This window comes from Haliaeetus albicilla, chromosome 4 (assembly GCF_947461875.1).
Source record: "Haliaeetus albicilla chromosome 4, bHalAlb1.1, whole genome shotgun sequence".
In the NCBI taxonomy this organism is placed as follows: domain Eukaryota; kingdom Metazoa; phylum Chordata; class Aves; order Accipitriformes; family Accipitridae; genus Haliaeetus; species Haliaeetus albicilla.
In genome coordinates this window covers 30,086,103-30,111,873 of record NC_091486.1, presented here as the reverse complement: position 1 = coordinate 30,111,873, position 25,771 = coordinate 30,086,103, and the positions used below count along the sequence as shown (strand labels likewise).

Sequence of the window (25,771 nt, the reverse complement as noted above, 5' to 3'; positions counted from 1 at the left end):
GCGCCCCTGTCCCCGGCCTGCCGCGCCCGCGCTGCGGGCGGCGATGCCGTGCCGCCGGGCGGGGCGTGCCGCCGGCCCCGCGGGAGCCTCCCCCCCCGGGCGGCCGGCCGCCGGCGGCCTCGGCCCTGCGAAGGGCGGCAGCCATCCCTCGCGGCGGCTGCCCGAGTGGAGCGGGGAAGTGCCCGGCGCAGCCTGCCGCCCTTTCGGCCCGGGCCGTTTTCTTCCCCTGTCGCTGTGTTACCACAGCTTGAAGGGAGGGAGCCCGAAACGCCTTTTCTCCAGCCAAGGCGCTGGAAACCGGCTCCTACAAACCGGGGGTCTGCGTCTTTTTGTCAGCTCCGGTCGGGATTTTTCTGGTTTGGGAGGTAGCGTCTTTGATAAGTTTTATTTCAACAACTGCGATAGTTGCTTTCTCCTTCAGAACACGTTATTTCGTACGCTTGAGAGCGGGCTATAGGGTTTATGCTCTTTTCGCTTTCTGTCATTAAAAATAGCTTGCTTTTCGTGGTGTACCTTGTTTAGGTAGATTTTATCAGAAAGTGAAAAGTCTCGGTTGGACTTCTTGGTTGAAATACTGCTAGATCTGCTTTTCTTTTGCTCAGAAATGGGTTTAAGAATATGACCTTAGTTCAGGTTCTTTTTTGGTTTCAATTGTCGGGTTTTTTTAACGTTTATCTAATCTCCCGTGGGAAACCACCTATTGCATACTTAATTATGCTGAATCAGCACGATTTTTTAAGTAGTCTGGGCAGACACAAAGATAATCAACACTCTTATGTGTGAAGACAGGTGCAGATATAGGCTTAGATTGTGCAATGGGGGGGGGGGGGTTTGGATCTCGAATGCACCATAATACAGAAAATTTATTGCAGGCTGCTGTAAAAAGGCGCTGTTGTGTGATTATGAAACCATAGCTTAGAAATGTCCACCCACGCTGAGCAAGTAATTGAACATGAATCTCAAATGGCAGAACAGCAGGAAAAGACTTTAGGAGGGGACTATCTTAGTTGCTGTTGAATTCTTTTGATATGTACATAGATAGGAATATGTTTTTATTGCCAAATAATAAGTACTTAATACAGAACTAAAGTTGCCTGGTGATATTTTGTTGCCTGGTATAATACAGAACTTGGCAAAACTGGAACTCATTTAAAATCTGGAACTCATGGAAAGGATTTTTTAATTCAGTGTTGGACAAGTGAAAACCTAGTTTTAGATGGAATCTTATGGGTAGCAGTGGAGATTTTTAAGAAGCAGTTGTAAAATTTTGCAGATGCAGTATTTCTGTGAAGATTTACATGCGCGAAAGCTCAGGCACGTGCCCAAATTACTGCATGTCAGCAGAGCTGCATTGTTTAAACACATGGCAAACACACTTTGAAACATGTTATCTTAGGCTAAAATAGTTTACCTTTATGATGGCTTATAGCACGCTGAATGAGTTACTGTGGCTCAGCTAACCCTTGGTAACTTGTTGAAACAAAGTAAGCTCGGTTACATAGCTGAGGTACTGACGTTTCTTTTCCAGAATGGCTCATGTAAAACAGAAGTCCTTCTTAGCAAAGAGAAGGCTATAGAGTCTGTCTTATAATGCCATATAACTTGTCCTTGGAATGTTCCTGAATATTTTTGCAAGGATAGAATGTAATATTCTGTCTTTTGGACTGTCATTCAAAGGTAGCAGAACTTAGGCTTGTGTTGCCAAGTATTTCTTGGCTTTCAACTCTTTCTGTACTTATGAACTTGCAGTTGCACCTTGAGTCAAGCTCAGGTAAGGCATTGAGAGATATCCCTTTCCCTCAGTCACCTCTTCCCCCCTAGGAACCTACTCCTCACATATGTGCAGGAACACTGAGCAGGGCTGACAAACTTCCTTTCCCCTTTTAAAAATTGTTCTCTCTCCTGGTCTAAGCGTCAGACTTTTTTCTCTTTGCCGGTATCTATACTTGTCTATTCAATTTCCATCAACTGTCCCCTACAGGTTTCACTGCTTTGCTTTCTACTTTTGCTTTGATTTGCTGTTTGTCCATTTCCATTGGCCAAATATATGTCAACCTTATACCTATGAAAAACATTAAGAAAAATTGACAAAGGTGAACAGCAGCTCTTTTCCTAAAAAGAGTCACAAATTTCTTCCAACAGTTGGGTTCAGATTGCAAAGAGAGAATGTGACAAAAGAAAAACAAGGTTGGTAAAACTAGCTGGCAGAAAGCTCTTGCCTAGATTTTTAGTTTGTTGCATATCTGCTTTGTACATTCTAATTTTAAAAGCCTAATTTATCATTAAATTGTTGTTTTGGTAAAATTCGTCAGAGGATCTGAGCTAAGTGTTGACTGACTGACAGCAGTTGAGGGCTGGGGTTTGAGCCATGGAGGGAGTACTTTTGCCAAATGTCCACGACAATGGATTGCTAGATCTAGCCTGGATTCTAACAAGCACTGCAACTTTCAAGACAGTCTGAGCACATGTGTAGATTTTATAGCACTTCACATTCTGAGTAAGCTTGGGAAAGGAGGATCTTTTCAACTTTATAGCAGAAGGGATGTTCCGTAATGCCTGGCACTACGTTAAAACCTTTAATTACTAAGTGTAAAATTCTCTTAAAAGAATTTTGTTGTCTTTCTCTGAACAATCTGATGCTGGCCACTGCCCAACATCAGATATCAGATGAATGGAGCAATGATCTGATCTTCTATGGTATTTCAACTTTTTCCATTTAATGTCAGTTCAGTTACATTTAATAAGAAGGGGGTTTCAAAGTGAAAGAAAAGAATTCCTCATCTGTGTAAAAGGCAAGGATAATCTCTTCTCCAAACAGAACTTCTTGTTTTCTTTGGTCTGCTTTACTTAGACTGTTTGCTGGGGTTGGCAGGTTGCATATTTTCTCTATTATAAGCATTTTTCTGATTTTTAAATGAAAAATATGTTTTTTAAAAATAATAATGATCTCTTATTTACTTTGGTATGGCACTGGAATTAAATGCAAGCCAAAAAGAAAATAAAAGAAAGAGTCTTATCTTACAAGAAGGCAAACTTACGGGCATTCTGCACTTTCTCACTATGTAAAACTGAGCTTTCTTTTTTTGTGTTGTACTCAAGGTTTTATAAATTTTATAATAAGAGCTTTACCTGACTTAACAATAAAAACATCCTCAATATATTGGATATCAGCTTAACCCCCAAACTTAAGGGATAGTCTAAAGGTTGTTCTTTCTATTTTTCATTCTCTTGCCAGAATTACCTTCTTAAGATTAAAAAATTGCAACTTAAATTATCATTTTAATTGCTTAATCATTTAAACAACCAAAAAGCTTAGCAGTTGTGTTATAATTGAAACATGATTGGATAGTGACCAAGGAAGAAGTTTAAAATACCTTTTTAAACTGAGAGGATTATAAAAAGCATTTTTTAAATGCATGGACCAAGAATTTTTTCCTAAAAATATTATTTTACTTTCATGTAATCAGATCTTTCATTCTTAAAAGGTTACTGGAAGTACTTCACCATTTGAATCTTTTTGCATATCTTATTAGAAGCAAATCATCCCTAAGCCTTTTTTTGACTATTATTTGAAGGCTGTGCTGCTGCTTTCATGGGGTTATATTTTCTGAGTTTGTGGAGTTTACACTTCTTTTTTTTGCACTAAAATTGTTCTCGATAATGTATTTCTGTATACGTGTACTTTGGAGAATACAGATATTTTGATTCTAATAGTGCTGAGCAAAATTGAGATACGCTGATCACAGAGCATTTTATTACTGCTGTTACAGCTGCTGTTGCTGTTCGTTTGCTGGCAGGTCATCCAGAAAGAACAGCTGATGAGACAACTCTAATGTGTCACTTTAAACAGTATGGCTACAAAATTTATCCAAATACAGTATTTTCAGAAAGTTTCTGCTTGATGGGCTACTAATAATGTTCTTACATTGCATTTCAAATCCATACCCTAGCATTGCTGCAATTGTTTTGAATCTGTCCATTAGCTTAAATTAACATGTTTTTAGTGCTTTCTATTCTAAAAGAAAATGCAAAGAAATTAGATCAGCAGCTGAGAGGTTTGTATGCCATGGCTCTAACACTGCATGAAATTTTTCTTTACTGGACCAAGACCAACTGTGCTGTACCTAAGACAACTTGGAGAAAACGTGGTCTCCATGTCCAGATAGCCCTCTTGCGGAGCACAGTGAAATTTGCTTGAGTTAAAGCAAAGGGGAAACTCGTCTCCGGATCCTTTTTCCTGTTTGTAACCTGAAAGAGCAGTCTGCTTTCAGAGAACACGTCTTTCATCATAAAATGCTGAATAGTTTACTGTTACATTCACCGTCACTTCTGTTTTCTGTTAATGATTGTTCAGTCAGTTCATCTCTCTGAAACAGCTATGCCTGTTTTTTTAGGGAAGTGACACAAAGAAAACGTCTAGGTCAGGAAGTAGGTTGGGGGTTGCCTGTAGGTGACTGCTCATGAATTGCAGGATATTCTTTGACCTTCATGTTGTGCATGGAATTTTTTTAGCTTCAAAAATAACAGTCCCTTAGAATTGCTGAATTCTATTTGCCATTGTTTCATATTTATTTTCAAAAATAACACTGATTTTTAAATTGTCTGATTGATATAGTCAGATCGACCCTTGAGAATTGGCTGAGTTTTCAAGTATATTTGTTCATTACCAAATTATTTGGAAATATACAATAATTTCTGACATGTATGTGCTAGAACATGCAGTGGAAAGTCATAAAGGGACTCCATCTCCCCATGCTGAAGGGAGCTCTACAACCCGAGGGCCTTCAGCTATGGAACAGAAAGACTAATAGGTTCTTGTATTAACCATGGTCAGATAACATGACTGAAACACTTAGAATTATTTTCATCTGCATGGCAAAATGTTTTGATTAGCATGCTTTAAACCATCCTTCTTTTTATTATTATAGATAAGGTACAAAATTAATGTGGATTTTTTAATCAGATGTTAATGTGAGAGTCTTTAAATATTTTAAATAAGTATAGTAGATGACTATTACTCCCTTCTAGCCTACCTTACATCCTGTTGTAGTAGGAACTCCAAAGCATTTTTGCAAAAGTAAATATTAATTCCCACTTCTCCAGCAGGGAATAATGTATTTCTGATACAAAGAGGTAATTTTCTCAAAGCTTCTTGGAGGGTTATTAATTCTGTTTTTTTAAAGATTTTTCAAGCTTCCAGAAGTTGAGAACCTGCCTTGGCCCCTCAGAATATTCTGAATTAGATGTTTGTATCTATAAATTTCAGTGGAAACTGTTGTGGTTTTAAATAGATGCAGACGAATGTAAGGTGATCCTGAATGTAGAATATCTCTACAGCTTCCTTGTCTGTAGTGTAATTTGTAGGAGTCGGGGAGTTCCAAATATATATACTATTATGTTGAGTCACTGGATGTTCTGCAGTCAATTTAAGATGGGGTCAAAATGTATTCCCAAGGTAGTTAAGTAAGCGTTATTTTCCTCTGCACTGGCTGTTCTAAATCATGTTAATTTTTTTCAGTGTTCCCACAATAAACCGCATAAGATATTTTCTAACATCTGAGAGCAAGCAGACTCTCTACCTTGCTTTACCCTGGGAATAATTTAAAGAAAGATTTCTTTATCTTATTCAGGAATGAAGCAGAAAGTTAAACAAGAGAAGTTTTGGGTTTTTTCCAAGGACAAAACTTAATTTTAGACTAGCAATGCTGATAAGCAAAAACATCAGCTTTTGAAAGAAACCTCTTTCTCTCATAGTTTGAAAATATAGAGACTTTTTCATGGAAAACTTTGAAAAGAGAGAAAGAGAACTTTAGAACAAAAAGCCTTTTATTTGATTTGTGTTTCTTCAGCATTTCACATACTATTACTGAAACTGCAGTAGTTCTTTGGATCAGAGTTTAATCTCTCTCTTTTCTGGTCCATCAGTAAAACCAGAAGTCTCTTCCATGTTGTTGGATGTTCTGTGTTTCTAATACTGAAGTAATCAGTGTTCAGTTTCTGGTTTGCACCCAAGCTACATAATAATTCCCCTTTGCCTAGTTTCCATCTTGAAACGGAGAAGTGGATGTTTCCTTCTCCTTTTGCAGGGGATTAGAAGGCCTTTTCAATCTCCCTGTTTGTAGTGTTTAAGACCACCAGCTCTATCACAGTGAGCACAGTAGTCGAGAGCAATAGTCTAGCTGCAGAATAGCGAGGGACTGGAACTTGTAATTGTCTCCTCCCTGCAGATCTGCTTGTTTTGTCTGTTGTTGATCATGACAAGTTTCAACAACTTAGCTGTGAATTGTTAATAAATGAATGCAGAACATGAAACTTAAATACCTCTTGGGTCATTGTATGTAACACCATAATATAATCCTATTTAAACTGTGGATTTGGGGTTTTAATCAAAAGACCTATTACATAAAAGATGGATGACTGAATCTCCAGAGTTTATACTTTGAATGAAGAATAAGATCTCAGTTCTTTGAAAGAATAGTTGTAGGCAGCTGAAATCCTGAATACGTGTGGCTCAGGTTCCTCTCTGTGCTTCAGGTTTCTGTGAACCTAGGCTGGTTAGGCTTTGGGCAGGTTTTGAGACATCTGACCCAATCTGTAAGTTGTAAATTAGATGCATAACAGTAAATTCTGGCTTCCCTTTTGAGGGCTTCCCTCCTAAGACCTCTTGAAGTGACTCTGTAGTTCCTGGTAATTTGTGAGGTGAAAAAGTACAAATTGGTTAATCCCTATAGCAGTACTAAAGATTGTGAAATATGTAGTGAAACAACTATAGTTTGCATAGCCACATTTTTGTTTCTGTAATCTCTGTAGTGCTCTCTGAAATTATTTTTTCCAAACGCTGGCATTCCTTTGTACGGGAGGAGACAGCACTTTGGCTAAAATGGAAAAATACTGTTGTTAAGTTGGCTATTCAATGACTATAATCTTTGGCACTCAGTGACATATCAGAAGGTTTGTTGTTAAGACATGCTCTGAAAATTCCATGGTTTTCAAGTGTTATCTGAGCAGCAGCTATAATCTCTTTTTTTATTGCCATATGAATACAAAATTTGAATAGCTGTGGTCTGAAAGTTATGTAGAAAATCATTCCTAGTTATTTGCGAAAAATGAGAAAAAATGCAAGTATAAAAGCAAAATCTATGGGGAAAAAAAGAAGACTATTTCTAATAGTATTTTTTCCAGGTATCATTCTTCATAATAAAAAATGTATTTTTTTCTTTCCCTTCCTTGTAAATTATTCTCCAATATTCATGATTTCATAGAATGTAACACCCTGCTGACTTTGTTTGTAGGAGTTACATGATGTGCTGCTTTTAAAGATCCTGCTCGAACTTCTATGTATATACACTCATATATATATATACACGTATAGCAATTCATTTTTATGTTTGTGTGTTTTGACCTGACTAAAGTAACAGATAGATGAAGGATTTTGGCTTCTGCAGAATTACTGAATTTCTTTAACACATTATACATGAAAATCTTCAGATTTCTAATATCAGTATAGAAAGAGGATGCGGACCTGCCTAAATGAGCCAAGCCTCCCATCATCAGGTGGTTTGGTTTAAATGTGTCGCTGAAGAGTTTTGTCGTAGTTGCTGACTATGGTATATAGTGGGCACTTAAGCCACAAGTAAACATTACAGCTTTACCAGAAGGATAGGCATGAATAGTCATTCGTTTCACAGGAAGGGAGGGAATAACCCTTTTCCTGATTGTCAGGTAGTTAAATTCTGTCTTTCCAGAGTGGATTTTAATCGATGAGGTGTTAATTCAAACAATGAGGACAAAGGAGCAGTGAATTTTTTTTTTTTTTTTTTAAAGAACGGAACTGTAAACAGCTGAATGCTCAAAAGGTAAGTAATTTCTTTCTTGTGTTGTTCTGCTTAAATTAACCCTGAGAAAAACTAAATACCTTTTGTTTGACCTAATTTGCAAATTTATGGTTGGTACAACTTAATTGAATTAATGCACATTGAATTTAGTCTGGAGTGTTAGTGCTGAGATTATCTGCACACACTAATAGGCATCTTGATAAGATCCGGTGGTCCCAGCAGTGGGAAATAATTATCAGAACTAGGAAATAATTATCAGAACTGTCAGGCAATTGTTGGTAATCTAGGTAAATTAAACCTACTTTGTTTTTGTTTATTGCTTTGTAATTTGTGCTTTGGTTAATACTGGTAAAGTATTTCTGAGGGTTTTTCCCCTATATCTTTTTTCCATACATCCTCTGCCTTTGTTTTGTTTTATAGGGTTAAAAATACCACAAAGCATTAGAAGTGCTTTTAAAACTCATTTGCTTTTCAGTAGACCTAGTTTATTCACTGCTGGACAACCCAATATCTATTATTTGTATGAAAATGCTCTCCTTTGTTCTTTTTCCATCAGATATAAAATAGTATTTCTCTGCTCTGCAAGTCCCACATGCAGTGTATGTTCATGAATGTATGTCTGTCTTCAGTATAGCTCTGGCATATTGCCATACTTAATGTAGAGTGAAAACTGCAAGACTTCATTAACTTACCCTGTTGGAAAAGCACAAATGACACGGCAAAATAAAATACAACTTCCAAGTAGAAAAAGAAGACATAGAAGCAAACAAGGTACCTTTTTGTTTTCATTAATTTTCTTCCAAGCATATAACTTCCACAAAATTATCTGAAAAGATCACACTTCTAAAATTATGTCAATGGTTAATGGGTTGCATGAAAGTGTATATTAAAAAGCCTTGTAATTTAGTAGTCAACCATTCCAGTTTTACTGTGTCTGAGCATAGAAGGAACTAAAACAAGGAAAGGTTTAGGGCCCAAGCTTACATTCTTCAGGGACTTATGACTCCCACTGTGGTTAATCAAAACTGTAGAAGAATAAAATGCTGTATTTAGCTCTAAACAGAAAACAAAATCCTTTCAGATTAAATGCAATTTTGTCTATAAAATTCTGTTCTCTTTTTTTTTTTTCTCCCAGATACATTACATATGCTGGTTATACTGTGCAAATTGGGTAGCTGCTCATCAGAGCAAAAGTCCCTTTCAATTGAAAAGGAGCAAATGTAGGTAGGACAGATTGGTAGAAAATTCTTTTAAATACAGTAATCTGCTGTTCTTGGAAAAAAAATCTCATTGCTATGAAAGCTTGTCTTCACAAAATGTCTTCTGGGTCCTTAGCAGTTGTGATTTCATATTTGGTACAGTGGTAGGAAGGGTGAGGAAAATTGCTGTGTGAAGTTTAATCCTCCTTTGGTTCTGAAGGACGGAGGAGTTGAACTATCATCCCCAGTACATGTTAGAGGAGTCCCAAGCCTGCTTTAGTTTATGGTGAAGGAAACAGCTCCTTAAGGACAATTCCTCACTACCGCAAAATGGCTAGAATCCATTGCACTCTCCAGAATGCTCCCTTCACCAAGAAGGTGAAGAGCATCCGGCAAATGTGTGATTCTACTTTGCTTGCTGAGGTTTTTTTCTTTTACTGTAGATCATGTGTGAGGGTTATCTACCCAGTAATTTTGTCTTTTGTCCTACCAAAACAGTACTGAGCAAGCCCTTGAATTAACTGCCTTACAATAGCTGCATTTGGCAAGTACCTAGAGACATACAGACCCGTGCCATTACAAGCAAAAAAACCTTGGCAGATTGGCTGTTAAATGGTGCCTATATTTACCCTATCCCAATATTTACAAAAGAAGATAACTGCTATTAAAAGAGCTTTTATCAGTGAAGGTTCACCAATCAGTTACCTAGAGAAAACAGAAAATCTTTAAAATGCAAGAAATAAACAAATGAGGTGCCAAATTATGAGGTCCTTGAGTCTTTCCATACTTTCTCCTCAGACAAACACCCTGTTCTTCTCCTATGTCATACATTCACAAGACTCATGCCCCCCTGTCCTTTTGTCGTGGTCTAGGGCTGTGTCCCACTGTAGCATAATCTCTGTACTCCTTTCATTCATAGCTTTTCCCTGTCATGTACAGGTTACCAGCATTTTAAGTTTTATTGGCAGAACAAGAAGAGCTGTCATGGAGGAAAGATAAAGCAGGGTAGTTTTGCTGGAAGGAGTTTTTGGTTCCTGTTAAGAGAATCTGTGATCTGTGGACCATAAAAAAGGTGCTTAAAACTGGTAGCCTTGCTAACCAGATGCTGAAATTTCAGGTTTGCTGCTTCTCACTAAGCACTTCTGTCTTCCATGGGTTTTTTTGTTTATTTCTTCCTAATTGTCACTGGAATTGATAGAGTTGATATCTGGGAAATTTGGAATAGACTGTATTAAATCAGTGTTGAACATTTTACATGTTTTGTATTCATGACAGAGGAGTACCACTGTTAGATTATTGCTTCCATTAGAAGATTTGATTTTTGGTAAGGGTAGACTGACATGCTCAGCTGATTTTAAAATGGTATGATGAGTGTGGTACCATCAGAGTTGGGTGAAGCTATGGTGTGTAGATAGTAGTGGAATAATATTCCCATTTTACTGAGAAACTAAGCAACATGAAGATGAGGCCTGGCCACAAAAACTCAGCAGTCCCTTTACAGAACTGGGAATCCAGCCAAGTCTCCTAAAACCCAGTTCAAATTTCAGACCAGTGTTGCACTGACTGACAGACAGAGGCACTAATTCGTGATGTTTTGTGGAGCTCACTTCTCTCTAACACAAAAGGAGATTATCTACTAATCATAAATACAAAATGAATGTATCTTACCATATGGTTACAAAATTATGCTTTCAGTGTGACTTTTTAAGCATTTTTCTGCTCTTAACATTATTTTCTATACACCAGAGTGCTTACAAAGAAATACTGTTCAACCTCTTCTCTGTGTAACAAAAAGCAGCCTACAACTGTAAGGTCTCTTTCCATTCATCAGCTACCACATCTGTTGCTTGCTTGGACACTGACCAAAATGATTCATTCACATGTCTAATTTATTTTTGGTGAAATACTGGGATTATACAGAAAGGCAATATTTCAAAACTGGGTCTAGAAAACCAAGGGAAGTTGGAAACAACTTCCTCAGCTGAAAACAAACACAGTGCTATATCATTCTGCAGCTTTATTAGAAGGAAGGCAGTAGCCAAGTGAAGCAGCTGGAGTCACACTGAAGTCACTCAACTCTGCAGATCATTCTTCCTTCTGCTGCAGAGCTCACATCCCTGATTTACAGTGCGTTTCATTCCAAAGAGCTGAACAAGGTAGGTCAATCTCTCTGTTACGTTTTAAATCTTTCCCTCCCTTCTAAATAATGTGTTTCTATAGCTACAACACCACTTGCAGGAAAATCCTGTAAGATAGTGTAGCATATACTGGCTAAAAGCTTTTTGGAAGAAAAACTGTGATACTCATTTATTTCAAAGATTATTTTGAACCACCCCTGCAGCAAGAAAAGATATAAAATTATGTGTGAATTTAATTTTTAATGACTTTTGAATGTGTTTATACACACTTCAAGGACTCTTTTATCCTGTCAGAGAATGGTAAGTGACCTTGACTTAAATCTCTCCCCCTCCCCTGCCACCTCCCCTTGTGTGTTGGTTTTAATTTTTTTATTTGCTTAGGGATAGTAGGTCTCCTATAGCTATAGCAATTCCCAGTATTATTAGAAATAAGTACATCAGTTCTTATCTGAACAGATTCTAGAACTGAAACTGGAAAATCATTTCAATTTAAGTAGCAGATTAATAAAATAATTCTGAAGAATTACAGCCTTGCAGAATTAAAAAAGGCTTCTCTGATCCAAGCTGACAGGTGTGTGTGTTTTCCCTAACCACCATGGAATAAGGTAGGATGTGGATCTAGCTTTCATTAAGTGCATGGGAGCATGTTTCTTAGGAATTGACAAGAAGATCTGAAGCCTTATATACTACTGCACAATGAGGCAGGGCTAGATTCTACCTCCTATTCAGACTTAGTGATAACCATGTCATTGTCACCTGTAGCCTTTCTAAATGTGATCTTGCAAAGCCAAACAATATCCTAGACCTGGTTTTGTATATTTACAGAAGTTTTATAGATCATCTATGAATTAAAACACATTTACTTTCTAGCTGAATAAAATTATATTACTGGATAATTTTAAATGTGTATTAATTCATAGCTAAGGAGACGAGAGTGAGTGAGGGTACGTCATGGTAAAGGAATTTGTCAGACCAGGTTTGTAGAAACTGATTCAGGATTAACTTGCTTATGACTGCTTACTTTCACTAGCATCGTATTCTTGTTTTGCCTCAGCTGAACTATGAAATGCAAATATTTTGATAACCCAATTTACTTTTGTTTAATGTCATTGCAGCTTCTGCCCAAATGTAAAACATTATCAACCACTTATGCCAGGCAGACAGGATAGACGTCCTACCAAGTTTACTTTAATCTTAGGGATTTTATATATGCTATGAGTGATATTAAAGTCCACTTCTATTGCACTTAGAATCTCTTTGAGTGTGGCATAGTGGAAGTTATTTGACTCTGGAGAATGAATTTATACTTAGATTCTCTAAATGCCTTTGTGGAAAGGGATCATAAGTGAGGGAAACTCTATGTAAGGATTCCTAGGCAGGATCTGACTACAGATTTTTACTGCACCAGTGGTGGAAGAGGAAAACTGTTCATGATAATAATGCAATTTGTACATACTATACATTATAAATTCTTCCTTTTCATTCTAAGAATTTCTTTCTCTGCTGACAACCCAATGAGCAACTTCTGAAATGCTGTTAGATTTGTGTTTCTTTCTGATAGATTGATAGAGGAAAATTGATATTTGTTTCCTAATAAAGCCATTTGTCTTAAAGAATTTTCTTCTCCTTATGTTTCTTAAAGGCCACTTGAAGTTTGTGATCTGTTCTTAGATATTAATTTTTTATTAATAACTGTACTATTCTAAGTACTAAGCAGCTATTTTTGCAGAGGACTGTAGTCTGTTGAATGGTCTTGTTATTTGCTTATTTATTCATTTTGTCTTTGGAATGTGCCAACAGTTCAGCTGTCTCTTACTGGGGTGGCTGGTTGTCTGGCTAATTTTCACTCATTATTTCTGATAATGGTTTGATTTGTGTTCATTCAGTCTGAAGCTAGAAGTTTTCACAACAGTGCAGGGCTCTGTTGTTGCTGGCTTTGCAAAAGCAAGCTGAGTGGGAGGAACAGTTTCTCATGGCCTGTTACCAGAAGAAGGAATTGCAGTGACTGGGGTGGGCAGTGTCCAAGAGACATTTGGTTTTAGAAGGGAAGGTGTCATCATGCACAGATCAAGTCTCCCACACTTGCTACTACTTTTACAGTGTGCTTGAGGCTCCTGAGACAAAAAAAGAAAGTGTCCTCAAAAGAAGCATATAGTACTTCCAGGGGAGCTCAGCTAATTCTGTGCTCTTTGTATCTTCAATATGTTCCAGAGGTTGAGGGCCTGGAGACAGAGCAAAAAGCCCTGTATCAGCCCACAGCTGCTCTTTTCCAGAGAGAATTCTTGCTGGCTTGTTGCAGCTCTTTTACACCTGGCCCACCATTTTACTGCATTACAACTCTTTAGATAAACTGAAAAGACCTGCTGCAGATACAATACTTTTTTCATTAGTTGGCACAAAGGGAAACTAACAAAACCCATTGCTACAAGCCAGGTTTGTTTGCAAGGCTTACCTGCAAAGGCCAGCACTCTAGAAGTCTCCAGTCCTTGTCAGGGACATTAGCTGGCAAAGAGTTTGCTGCCTTCTACTTCTCTTCCCCAGCCCAGGCTCTCTTGTCCCTTTCTGATACTGCTCAAAGGAAGTATTTCAAGAATCACAAGGCACAAGTATGAAGAACCAGCACCTTTTCCCTCTATTCACAAAAGATATTTGTCTCTTCAGTCTTTTGGCAAGATCTGAATTCTGCCTCCAACTCTACCTTTGAACCTACTATTTGGCTTTGGGCAAGGTACTTCTGTTCCTTTCCCTACTCTTCTTGTGTCTGTTTATTCTGTTTAATTATAAACAAGGCAGGAATTGTCTCTCATTATGTGCTTACAGTGCCTAGATCCAGTGGGGCTTTGATCTCAAAGATTAGGGCATTTGGGTACTTTCCCAACATAAAATACTTGCTTCTTTCAGCAAGAGTGAGCCTGGCACAGGAGTTTTATTCTCTTCTGAAGCTGCCTAGATGAGAGAAAGTGGTGAGTAGTAACTTCTGTACCATCAATGTAATATCACTTTCTACACTCCTATTTCTTCTATCTAGTGATCCTCTTTTAATGAGCTCAGCCCCACATCATTTTAATGAGACGTTTTGGAAATGTTAAGAATCATTGTCCATTTAAGAAAACTGAGTAACGTGTTGTTGAGGCCCTAAACTCTTAACTGAGGGTGTTGCACCATATCTGGTGGAGTCAAGTGAGAAGTGATTTGCAAAGGTAATATGGGAAGCCTGTAAAACCAGTATTTCCAAGCTCCTAATTTAACACCTTAATCATAAGCGCAATCTATTCTTATCAGTGCTAGGGAGTGTTCCCAATGCCATAGTAGGGAGACAGATAGATATCCAGCCCTCCTGAAATTGTATTAACAATATGATTTTTTTCAGTTTTGCAGGAATACAGGCAATGCTTATTTTAGACTTGATCTTAAAGTAAATGAAAGAGCCTTGTATGAGTAGGAATGTTAGAGTAACACTGATACAGAAGTAGACATGCTTAATCTACTGTACACAGTGATCCTAGTATATTAACTGTGAGGACAAAATAAAGTATGTTATCAGCTGGAATGTTTTGGTTATATACTAGCCATGTTTTGGAATTGGATGTTCTGATACACTCATGTAAGAGTATGTGTCAAAAGTAATATAACCATAGCAATATTACAATTGTGCTAGAAGAAACTGCTGATGTAGATTTAATGAGCAGCAGAATAAACCTAGAACAGAGATAATTTAGAGGGCAGTACATAACTAAGCATACTGTTAGAAGTGACTGGGAAATTAATATGTGAAATAGAATAAGATATAAGAAGGCATGTTTGAGGAATAAGTTGTGTTGCTAATTTTCTCTGGGGTTAGCTCTTAACTCTTGTTAAAAGGACTCTAAGTATAACAGATTGTAAGCTATTTTTAAATCTGTTATTTGATAGAGATTTTGTATCTTGTTGGAGACAGTTGGGTTTTTTTTCTGTAATGACCTGTTGTTACCCTGCAGTAACTTTAGAATGGCTGTTATCTAACATATGTTTAATTGGCCTTAATCAGTCTGCTGAGACAACAGTTGATAGTCTGAAGGAAATCTCTGCATTCACTTTTTATTCTCTGCTCTCACTTTGCTACTTCCTGTTAGGAGTGAGCTGTGGTTAAAGCATGTGTTTGCTGAAGGAGTACAACCATTTAAAAAACATGCTCAGAGCTGCATGATCATGTAATGGTCATATGAATGCTAGTCAAACTCTTCTGTCATCACAAATACATGAAAAATGTAAAAAGCTATGCTTGATTAGAAATACAAGCATTCATTATCTTAACAATCCAGTCACTGTGAAGCTGAGGCACTTAAAAATTTTAAATCGGGTATCTCCATTACTTTAGGTGTGTAGTTATTATGGTGGCTTATAGCCAAAGAAAATACTGCTGGCATTTGTAGAGGAATAGAAAACATGTGAAATTTCCCTGGAACAATACTTCATTAGTGTGCATATCTTACATGCTGAGGACACAGCCAATATGATATATGGTATACCTGCTTGGCTTTGTCATCCGAGAGGTGTGCTTAATGGCCCTGAGGTATGTCCTGGGCCTGCAGAGACAGATTATATATGACAAGCAAATGGTGGAGAACCATGTTTCGTTTCTTTTCAGCGTAGAGCAAACAGGCCAGAATCTGCAAGGGCTGCCCAGGTAGGTGCTGGCTCCCTCCATCACAGTGGGCATGACAGCACAGGGGAGAGCCTCTCTTCAGGAAGGGGAAGGTCTCCTAGAGGTGAAGCTGTGGTTTCTCCACTCCGTCATGGCTGAGGGGACAGTGTTATGTTTAAGAAAGGAGGATAAGACTGTGGTTGAACCACTAGGCAGGGACTCTAGGTTTAGCACCTGGTTCTATCAGAGACTTCCTGTAGATCATTCTCAGCCTTCTCGTCTGTAAACCAGACTGACGATACTTCTCACTTGAGTCCACATTCACGAAGGCTTATGAATACTGAGGTGTTATGACTGGCTATGTAAATACTTCAGCAGTGCTGACACATAGAATATAAGACCATATTTTAAATCTCAGGTGGCACTGTCTACCTAAACTTCTATTTTCACCTACTTGTAAGAATGCTTAGATTTTTTTTTTTTTTCCCCCCAGAATGGGTCCGCTTGAAGTGTTTCACAGATATCACCTGTCTGTAGTATTTGTTGTCACATGACAGACTTGCAGTGGTTACGGCACTCTTTACGTTCAAAAGGAATATTAAAAAAATATATTTCTACTTTTACGTATATCAACGAAATGGAATAAGAGCAGGAGCAAGTGCTAACTACAAAGTTGCCAAGTGCCCCGCCCCCTCCCAGTGCATAGCATCTGAGTTTCTTTGTCTTCTTTGGAGATGGAAGTCTTGGTGCTTGCAATCAGCACGAAAATAAATCATTTTTGATGATATACAGTGGCTGGTTGCAGACATTTATGAGTTACTTGATTGTGGAAATGGTATGCTGCTCAATTTCAGCCGTTGCCTGGATGATTTGTTATATTCAGGCCAGGCCTACTGTAGGTACCTTTCCTATTACAGCAGCATTATTTAGATAGAAAGTTGGGTTTTGCATTTGTTGTTTAACAGTTCTGTGGCAGCAAAAGTGCTGGTCTGAAATCATTGCTTTACCAATATTAACTGAGTCTGCTTTATAAGCGTTTGTTAATCCCGCTGTAGCACTCACTTTGTGTGAAAAGTTATGAGCCTATTATCTGGTCAAATGACTTCAATACCACAGATGAAGTGGTGTGTTATGACTAACAGGGTCATGTTTGGCCTTGCTCAAAGTTGGTTTTGGCATAAATTTTATGAGATGTCTAGCTAGTACATTGTGTATACATTTCTAACACTGCTTCACTGAGAGGTGTGATGGAGAATTACGGTTATTTGCATTCTTGTCTTGTCTGCTAGAACAAATACATCTATATCATGGCTTGAAAAGGTTTCCAGTCATATATCACATCTATTATGACCCATTCTATGGGTCATTATGACCCATTGTTGAATTCAGGATGGCTTACAAAATAATTTTGTTACCATATGTCTAATGACCGTTAAAACGATAGCCAAGAGATAGGTGTTTGTGTATGTGTCTGTGAAAGAGAAAACACACACACAAGCCTTGATTCTGCTTTTGTGTATACTAGCTTAAAGTGCTCATTTCCTAGTAGCTTTGTCTGCAGGCCCAGCTTTAAGTTTAAATTATAGCATAGCTATGATTTAATTTTGTAGTATGGGTGTATCGGGTACTTCCTGCTATAGGAATTCTACATGGAGGCAAGTGGTCATCTTGGCTTTGTTCTTTTGAGGTAGAAATATGAATCTATGACAGTTTGTAATCTCATCAGTATTCCTTGTGATTTTTAGGATCTTTTCTTATGTCTTTGTAAAATACTTGCCAGAAATATGTATATACCTCTAACAAACTTGCTCAGCCTTCTGTGTTTTGAACTTTACAGATAAACTACTTGGTGAATTTCATGTTTATGTTTTTGAAGCTAGATAAATTCAAAATTTAGCACCTCAAAAGTTCCAAGAAATTTTTTTGAGGGCTCTCAAATGAATTCAATATCCAAACAAACTTGCTGAGACACACTATGACAAGTAGACTTTAGGTGACCTTTTGAGGAACTAGTTGTTTTCCAACATTTGACTCTTGCAAATGACAAAAGTTTAAGTGAATCAATCAAATACACTTTCCTTTAGCCATAGATCATACACATGGAATGTGATACGCTCCAAATTACTCATACAGACATTAAAAGGAGGGTTTGTGTAATATATTCCCTCTATGAAGTTAACTGTTGAGACAGCCAACTCTGCAAACCATAATTTTCCTATTAAGTCAGGACCCACTGTTGTGACCTCTGAAATCAATTTAGCTGGCCAGAGGCTCTGAGCACTGTTTATCACACTGAACAAACAGATCTTGGGACTACTGCTCAAATATTTGTGTTAACATTCAACTAACATAGGCAATGAATAAGCTCTTCCCTTGGACCTCTCTGTAAATTTTGAAAGTAATGAGGACCAAATGTGAGACAGAGGTTGTGTGGGCTCTAGCCCAAACATGTGGCATAAACTAGTAGTGTAATTAAGTTGGATCCTAACTTGTGTGGTGCCCAGAGAACTCTGAACCCTCAGGAAGACTTTGCATCAAGTGAAGTGAGTAGGAATTGCAACTGTTTTGTTTGTTTTCTCCTATTTTACTGAAAACCCAATAATTTTAATTCCAAAGCCATTCCACTGACCTCAGGGCTGAGGCGTGGAGAGGTCAAACAACTTCCCCTGGTCAAACAGGATGCATGTGGCATAGCCATGAACAGAGTCCAAAGTACTGGTCCCATGTCATAACCGTAAGGCCATTCTTAGGGTGACAAAAGCTGTTCTGTTTTAAGCAGATCAAATCATTTGTCCAAGTTGTCATTATGGCTCAACTTTATGAAATACTGTAATGGTGGCAGAGAAAACAAACTCTAGGTACTTGTAGTAAAAAACTATGAATGTGTCAATTGAGATCCGATTCTGTAATTCCCTGCTGAAGTTCAGAGAAAGATAGTTCATGTAGCACATGGTAAAGTCTCTTCCCAGCAGTTCTGTGGCTTTGTATTTTAGAAATATTTCCTAACGATCTATGTTTCTTGGTAATTCTGTTTTCTGTCCCAGCATCTAAAATGTACTAGCACCAAGTGCCAGCCTGTGATATTCCTATGAAGTCATTTACTAACTAACTTTTATTTTACAGAAGGGGACAGGAAATGAAACCTCCTGGTCAAATGTTCTGAAACCTATTTGCTTAAAATTAAGTGACTATATTCATAATCAAGCAACTGAATCAAGGAGGCTCAGTTTTCAGAGCTACTTGTGACCTCAGCAAACAGGAACAGACTCCAGTCAAACAACTGCTGAGCGTACACTTTACACAGGCTGTTTACTATTAAATAAAAAAAAAGACAACATGAAGTCTAAACTTGGTTATATTCATCCATATGCAATACAACACTGTTCTGTAACCCGTGGCTGCCCCCAAGTCCTATTGCCAGGCCTCTAACCACACTATCCTGTTTATTGAAAAATATTTTCCTCACTCTAGTTTTTTGCAACCCCGGACCAGCAGGGACCGAGCCAGTAAACTGCACCAAACCTCCCTTACCCTTTCTAGCAGTTGGCCTGAAAGCCAAGTGGAAACTGCTGGCAAAAAGTCCTGTTTTCTCTATTAAGCCTCTGTTTGCAGACAGGTTCATGAGACTCTTTCCAGTCTGGAAATTAGATCATTTGTCAAAGATCATACAGGAAATCAATGACAGAATAAGGAATAGAATTAGATTTCTTCACTTTCAAGACCTAGACTTGAACTGCAAGACAGGTCTGACTCTGAAAGTCTATTAATAAATCAAAACCAAACTCATATATTTGAGACTATGCATGTCTCAAGAACACAAGGAAACATCCCTGCTGAATGATGGTTAACGTTTATCCCAGAAGAAAAAATCTGGGTCCTTATTGATGTAAACCAGCACAACACCATTGACAATCCCCTACCGCTTATCTTTTTCAGGGCAGGGCTTAACACTATGAGTCCTGTTATAGAAGTGCTTCATCTATGTGGATGTCAGAGGTAAAAGTTTCTGGGCTTTGCAAATGTAATTGTCAGTCTTTGCTAAGCCCAAGTCATAGAGATGCCCTTCAGCATCTGTGCACTAGGAGCAATGGCAAGCAATGTTCCTCCTGCTTTTTTGCCCCCACTGCTAAAGAGTTACTGCATTGGAAGACTAGGAGTTAGAGATAAGGAAAAATACAGGCTTGGAAAAATAATTGCATTGTAAAGGTGTGCCTCTTCAATGGAGGAGTTTTAAACTACAGGAGTCTTGGTAAATATTTGGTATTTATTTAGATATGTTTTCTTTCTCCTGCTGTACTTCATCTTTGAAATTCTAAACGTAAAATTAACATTGTTGGGCAGTAGGGAAATGTTTGTTATTGTCATTATGGTTTTTTAGCACCATTAGGAAAAAAAAAAGGATTTGGGAGCAAATGTTTGGATCCAAGTATTTTTGTGTTGTGCTAGCTCTTGAGAAATGTAAAAGCATAATTAATTAGTGACTGGAACACAGGATGTTAATCAGAAAGAGTCTGAAAAATTGGATTTTTTTTTTTGTTTAATTGCATAAATTTGATTTGAAGGTATAGTCCTGCATATAGGCAAAGACCCTTAAAAATCCAATTATTAACCCGACTGTCCTCTGAAACTGTCCAAATGTAATGTTGTTCCAGATGTTAGTGGTACTGCTCCCTGTTTATACTATTTCTCAGCAGCTGTTAAGCTATTTGAAAAAATGACTCAGATGGGTGGTACTGGTATTTGATGCAGAATCTACCCCCAAGGGGCATGTAATTACATAAAATTATATTTATTGGGCTTCATTTATCAGGACAGCAAACCAAATAACATTCCTTCAGCCTGATGTAAATTACAAAGGGCAAATGTTATCATAGCCTCTTGACAGAACAGGCTGTATTGACTGTTATTAGATTTTTTTTTTTTTTATCAAGAGATATAAAATCACATGACTTCTTTTTTTTCTTTTTTCCCCTTTGCCTATCCACCTACAAATGAGAAATCTAATCCTGCTAATGTGTGTGCACATGCATATCTTCACTTGTGTGAGTAATCCTTTCAAAATAAGTGAACTACTTTTTTTGCAGGAAAGGTATGTCCATGAATACAAGCTTGCAGATGTGGTTCTGCAGGCAGTGTACTCTGGAGACCCCTGTCCTGTTCTCCTTAGTGTGCTAAAATGAATGGACTTACAGGAATGCAGGCCTGGGTTCCAAAAGTGGGCAGGCTGAATTTCAGTTTCTGAATCAAGCTAGCGCTCAGAAGTGTACCGGTGAGCTTATCTGTAGTACAGCTAATGGGCTGGTCGCATCCTGCTCTCAGGGACAGGTTTTAGTGCAGCTGAGTCCAACCAGACAATATAACATAACAGAATTTAGCAGAATATTTGTTTTGACCACGGCAGATGCTTGTCAGGCTGTGGCCATCTGTGTTGTGCTGCAGCATTGTCTGCACTGTGGAATGGACACATAACTTCGGAGTGCTTTTTCCTCTTCAACCTCTCTTTGCTATCTGTTTTCCCATTTATTTCTTTTTGTCTGGGTTTTTCTTTTGGTTTATATTTTCCTTCCCCTCCGCCCCCCTGCCTCCCTCCCACGCTCTTCCTTTGGCATTTTAGAAGAAAATTCCTGTGTGAAAAATCATGTGTACTTGTAAGTTCCAGAAGCTTTTGCAACAGAAAAAAACTGAGACTGTTGTTCTGTCTTAAAGAAAAAAGGAGACACACATATTTTCATCTATAGCTCTTACAGCATGTCTTACTCTCCTGGGAAGCTTTCTTTTCTTTCATCTATTACCTGTTTCTCAGCTCACTAGTGGAAGAATACTGCAATTGTATGTATTGTCCCTGAAATATGTTCTGTATGTTTCCTTCTCTACATCCTTCGCTGTGTTAAGGAAATCTAATACATTGAATGTATCTGAAAATCAGCATTCCTTGATACAAAGATAGATACATCATAGAGAGGAGTAAACCCATGAACTTTCAGTTGCTGGAGAAATCAGTGTCTGTGACCAAAATACTCCACAAGCTTGGTGCTAGCAACTGACAGCTAAACGGTGATAGATATGTGAAACTAAGTCAATGATTTGGGATTTTTTTTTAATGACCAAGAGTGTAAAGGAATTGCAGGTTACTATTTGCAGTGCAGTAAAACATTTCTGCTTTGACTCTTCCATTTCTTTTCTTCCCTAGAAAGCATCTGTGCAACATGACATTTGAAGATTTTGAGAACTACTCTTACTTCTATGACCTGCCTGAGGAAGATGAATCACCCCAGTCCTCCCTCAGCATTGCCCATATGATTTCCCTTTCCTTTTACAGTGTGGCATTTCTGCTGGGAGTGCCAGGTAATGCCATCGTCATCTGGTTTATGGGCTTTAAGTGGGACAAATCTGTTTCTACACTTTGGTTCCTCAATCTGGCCATTGCAGATTTCATTTTTGTTCTCTTCCTGCCGCTCTATATTACATACGTTGCAATGGGCTTCCACTGGCCTTTTGGGAAGTGGCTGTGCAAAATGAACTCGTTCATTGCACTACTTAATATGTTTGCCAGTGTTTTCTTCCTGACGTTCATCAGCCTTGACCGCTACATTCGCCTAGTCCACCCAGTCTTTTCCTACAAGTATCGGACTGTAAGGAACACCCTCATTCTTAGTGGAATCATTTGGATGTCAGCTGCAGTTATTGGTGGCCCTGCCTTATACTTTAGAGACACAGCTACGGTTCTCAACAATGTCACCATTTGCTACAACAACTTCCATGTGCATGACAGAGAACTTATCTTGCTGACACATCACATTCTCATTTGGGTGAGGCTTGCATTCGGTTACCTCTTTCCTCTACTGACCATGGTCATTTGCTACTCATTGCTGATTGTCAAAGTGAAGAGGAGAACTGTATTGACTTCCAGCAGGCTTTTCTGGACCATCATTGCTGTAGTTGTAGCTTTTTTTGTTTGCTGGACACCATATCACATATTCAGCATTGTGGAGCTGTCTGCTCACCATGATGAAAACTTGCATGACTTACTGCAGGATGGCATTCCCCTCTCCACTGGCCTTGGTTTCATCAACAGTTGCCTCAATCCAATCCTCTATGTTCTGATTAGCAAAAAGTTCCAGGCCCAGGTCAAGACAACAGTCTCTGAGGTGCTGAAATTGGCACTGTGGGAGGTGAGCCGCTCAGGAACTGTCAGCGAGCAGCTGTGGAGCTCGGACAACACCCAAGCGCCCGTGCGCTATTGTGAAACTGCTCAGTGACTGCTCTTGTCACCATCCCTCTCCAAAACAGCTGAGAGGAGATTTGCAGGTGTTCTTGACTTCACATCTGCCAGTCAGATGTGCATCTTTGCAGATACAGTTTTATGTAAACAGCTGGCTTAATTACACTTGCTGCTTTCCTTGAAAGGTTTTTAAAGGACACATCATTTGGGTGTGGTGTACTTGCAATGCACACTCAGCCTGAACTGAAAGTTGTCAGCATAAGTGGAATTGCTCTAATGGGGTTTTTGATCAGGAATGGTGTTGTAATCCAGTTGTGTTGTTGCGATTCCATACCTCGTTGATATCAATAGAGCACATAATAAAAATATTCCTCCTTGCTGTCACTGATAACACTCTTGATTGAGGCATTCTCATCGAAGAGGTTGTGGCCATATATCAATGGGTCATGAGTCTCCTGATTGTCTAGTATTGCCTTAAGTAGGAATCACTTAGCTACATCCCAGCTAAGCAAAGCTATCCGTGGCTCCACTCTGCGGTTGGAGAAGAATCCCAAGACAGGGAACACTGAATCACTGCCTTCTCTTGTCAAAAAAGAAGAATATGGAAATAAATTCTTTTTTTTCCCAGTGCTCTTTTGTCTTATACTCAAACCTAAGACAGGAGATCCAGTGTTTCCTGGTCACTTATTTTTGTGCTTTTAGCACCAATTGGGTGCAAAAAACTGAGCGGACGTTTCATATAGGTATTAGGTTCCTCTGAAAAGTGCAAAGAATTAGTGAAATGGTTTCTGACAGAAGTTGAGATTAAAGGCCCCCTGCCACACTTGTTCTTTTTCTGTTTAAACTTCCAGGCTCAAAGAGGTTTACGACTATCAGTTGCTCTTTATTGCTCTGTCAAACAAAGGTAAAGAAATAATGTAACATTTTGATTGCCTTAATGCCAATCTTCAAAAAATGGGCAGAGTGAATTAAATAATAGTCTGTTGCAAGTCTGGAGCCAAATTTGGATGACTTTACCAAATGAGAGGCAATGAGTACATCCAGGAAATGGAGTCCACTCCCATAAGAAAGATGAAGTAGTCCCAGTTATGCTGTATTCTGTTCCAACTTGTTGCTTGCTGTAGAATCACACATGCATCAATGCAGACATATATGCTGAGTGGACCAATTTATGATGCAATACCACATAACTTAAAGAGTTGAATGTAGGATAAAACTCCACTAGAAGTAAAAGCATAAAGCTTTGGGTAAATTTGAACAGGTTTTTCCTTGTTATTGGCCTAGGTATCCAGAGTAAAACTGCCTTTCAAATAATCTACCTAGTTCCTATGGCCTGCCAACACACATAAGCAGCACTTATACTGCAATTGAGGCCTTATATGTAAATATATTTGCTTTTGTATAAAATATATATTTATATATGCATGCATAAGCACATCCAGTATTGGTAGCTGTACAAATAGAAACAGTCTGACTGTGGTCTGTAACTGTTCCTTTGGGCTCTGGTTTCAGAGTTTGGGAGAGTCAGGCAGAATCAGTGGAATTTCAGTGTATTTCAGTTTGGACTGGAAAGTTGGTAAGCAGCACTCTTCCTTTGAGTCATTTGCTGCCTGGTACATAGTGACTCATCATAGTATTTTGGCACAGTGCTGCTGAATGTGCCTAAATCAAACATTTTGCAGTTCTTCTTCACATGTTCCCTGACATCTTTCTAAGAATGATGTATTAGTACTACTCTCCTGACTGTACTCCAAGTGAAGTAATAAATTTTTGTTGTTCCAAAGAGTATGTTCATTTGCTTTTCTCAGCAGCAATACACAGTGACTGTCCATTCTTAGAACAGCTCCTTCTCAAAGATTTCGGAAGATGTAAGCAAGCCCTGACCCTTTCTACTACAGGCATTAAAGTTTATGTCAGCTTTCTTCTTGCATGTCAGCTATGTGAGCACACATATTGCTATATACTGTAAAGAGATTGATTTTCAACTGAAAGAACATATATATGCTGTCTTGCATAAATTATCGAAGCCTCCCCTGAAGTAGACAACAGAGATACAGAATAGAATTGAATAGGGCTGAAGTCAGTCCTGTTCTATGGAATTAAGTGGATTAACAATTTTGCAATATAACTACTACCTCATTCACACCAGGATCAGTTACAGAATTATCTCCAAATCATTTCTGCAAGAGTAATGTGTGGAAGATACCTGAACGAAACAGATAACTCTCTAAGTTTCTGTTTCCAAAATAACACCAACAGTTCCGTGCTGCTTGGACTCGGGAATGCTCATTCAACCCACCACAGTGGAAAAAAAGCCAGAGGGGATCTCTCTTATCATGCTAAAAGATACTATAGAAAAACACTTCATAGGAAATAGCTCTATGATCAACCATTCATTCAAGAAAAATAGCTATTGACACATTTCATAATAGACAGGTTCTGGTTACTTACTCTTACCTGCTTCCTGAACAGTTTGTACTTCTGCACATTGTTATGTAGGTTAGTTTGTAACCAATACTTTGTTGAAACTGTTTTCCCAGTATTTGTATGTATCTCATATTTAAGTTCTAGAACTTTCTGGCGATCTTTCTGTTATGCGGTGCACTTGGGATAGAAGTGTCTCATTTACTCCAAGATGCTTATTTTTCACAGGCATGATGGCACAGTAATATACCAGCACATAACCAAATACTACACAAAACCCCCTGACGTAGATATATGTGGATTCTGTGGAATTCTCTTGCCCACATGCC

General features: G+C 38.3%; 1 protein-coding gene across 8 annotated transcripts; it reads left to right on the top strand.

Moving 5' to 3' along the window:
• Nucleotides 1-24: 24 nt before the first annotated feature.
• Nucleotides 25-24,801, top strand: CMKLR2 (chemerin chemokine-like receptor 2). 8 transcript variants are annotated; one of them, XM_069781677.1, is made up of 4 exons: nt 1,227-7,856; nt 11,050-11,190; nt 14,074-14,139; nt 21,987-24,801. In XM_069781677.1, exons 3-4 carry the CDS (start codon nt 14,123-14,125, stop codon nt 23,053-23,055), a joined length of 1,086 nt encoding a protein of 361 aa, XP_069637778.1. In that variant the 5' UTR covers nt 1,227-7,856; nt 11,050-11,190; nt 14,074-14,122; the 3' UTR covers nt 23,056-24,801. The 8 variants fall into 8 exon arrangements, with proteins under 8 accessions (XP_069637785.1, XP_069637778.1, XP_069637782.1 ...); XM_069781680.1 differs by lacking the exon at nt 14,074-14,139 and adding an exon at nt 8,392-8,606 and having other exon boundaries at nt 1,229-7,856; XM_069781681.1 differs by lacking the exons at nt 11,050-11,190; nt 14,074-14,139 and adding an exon at nt 8,392-8,606.
• The last annotated feature ends 970 nt before the right edge of the window (nt 24,802-25,771 follow it).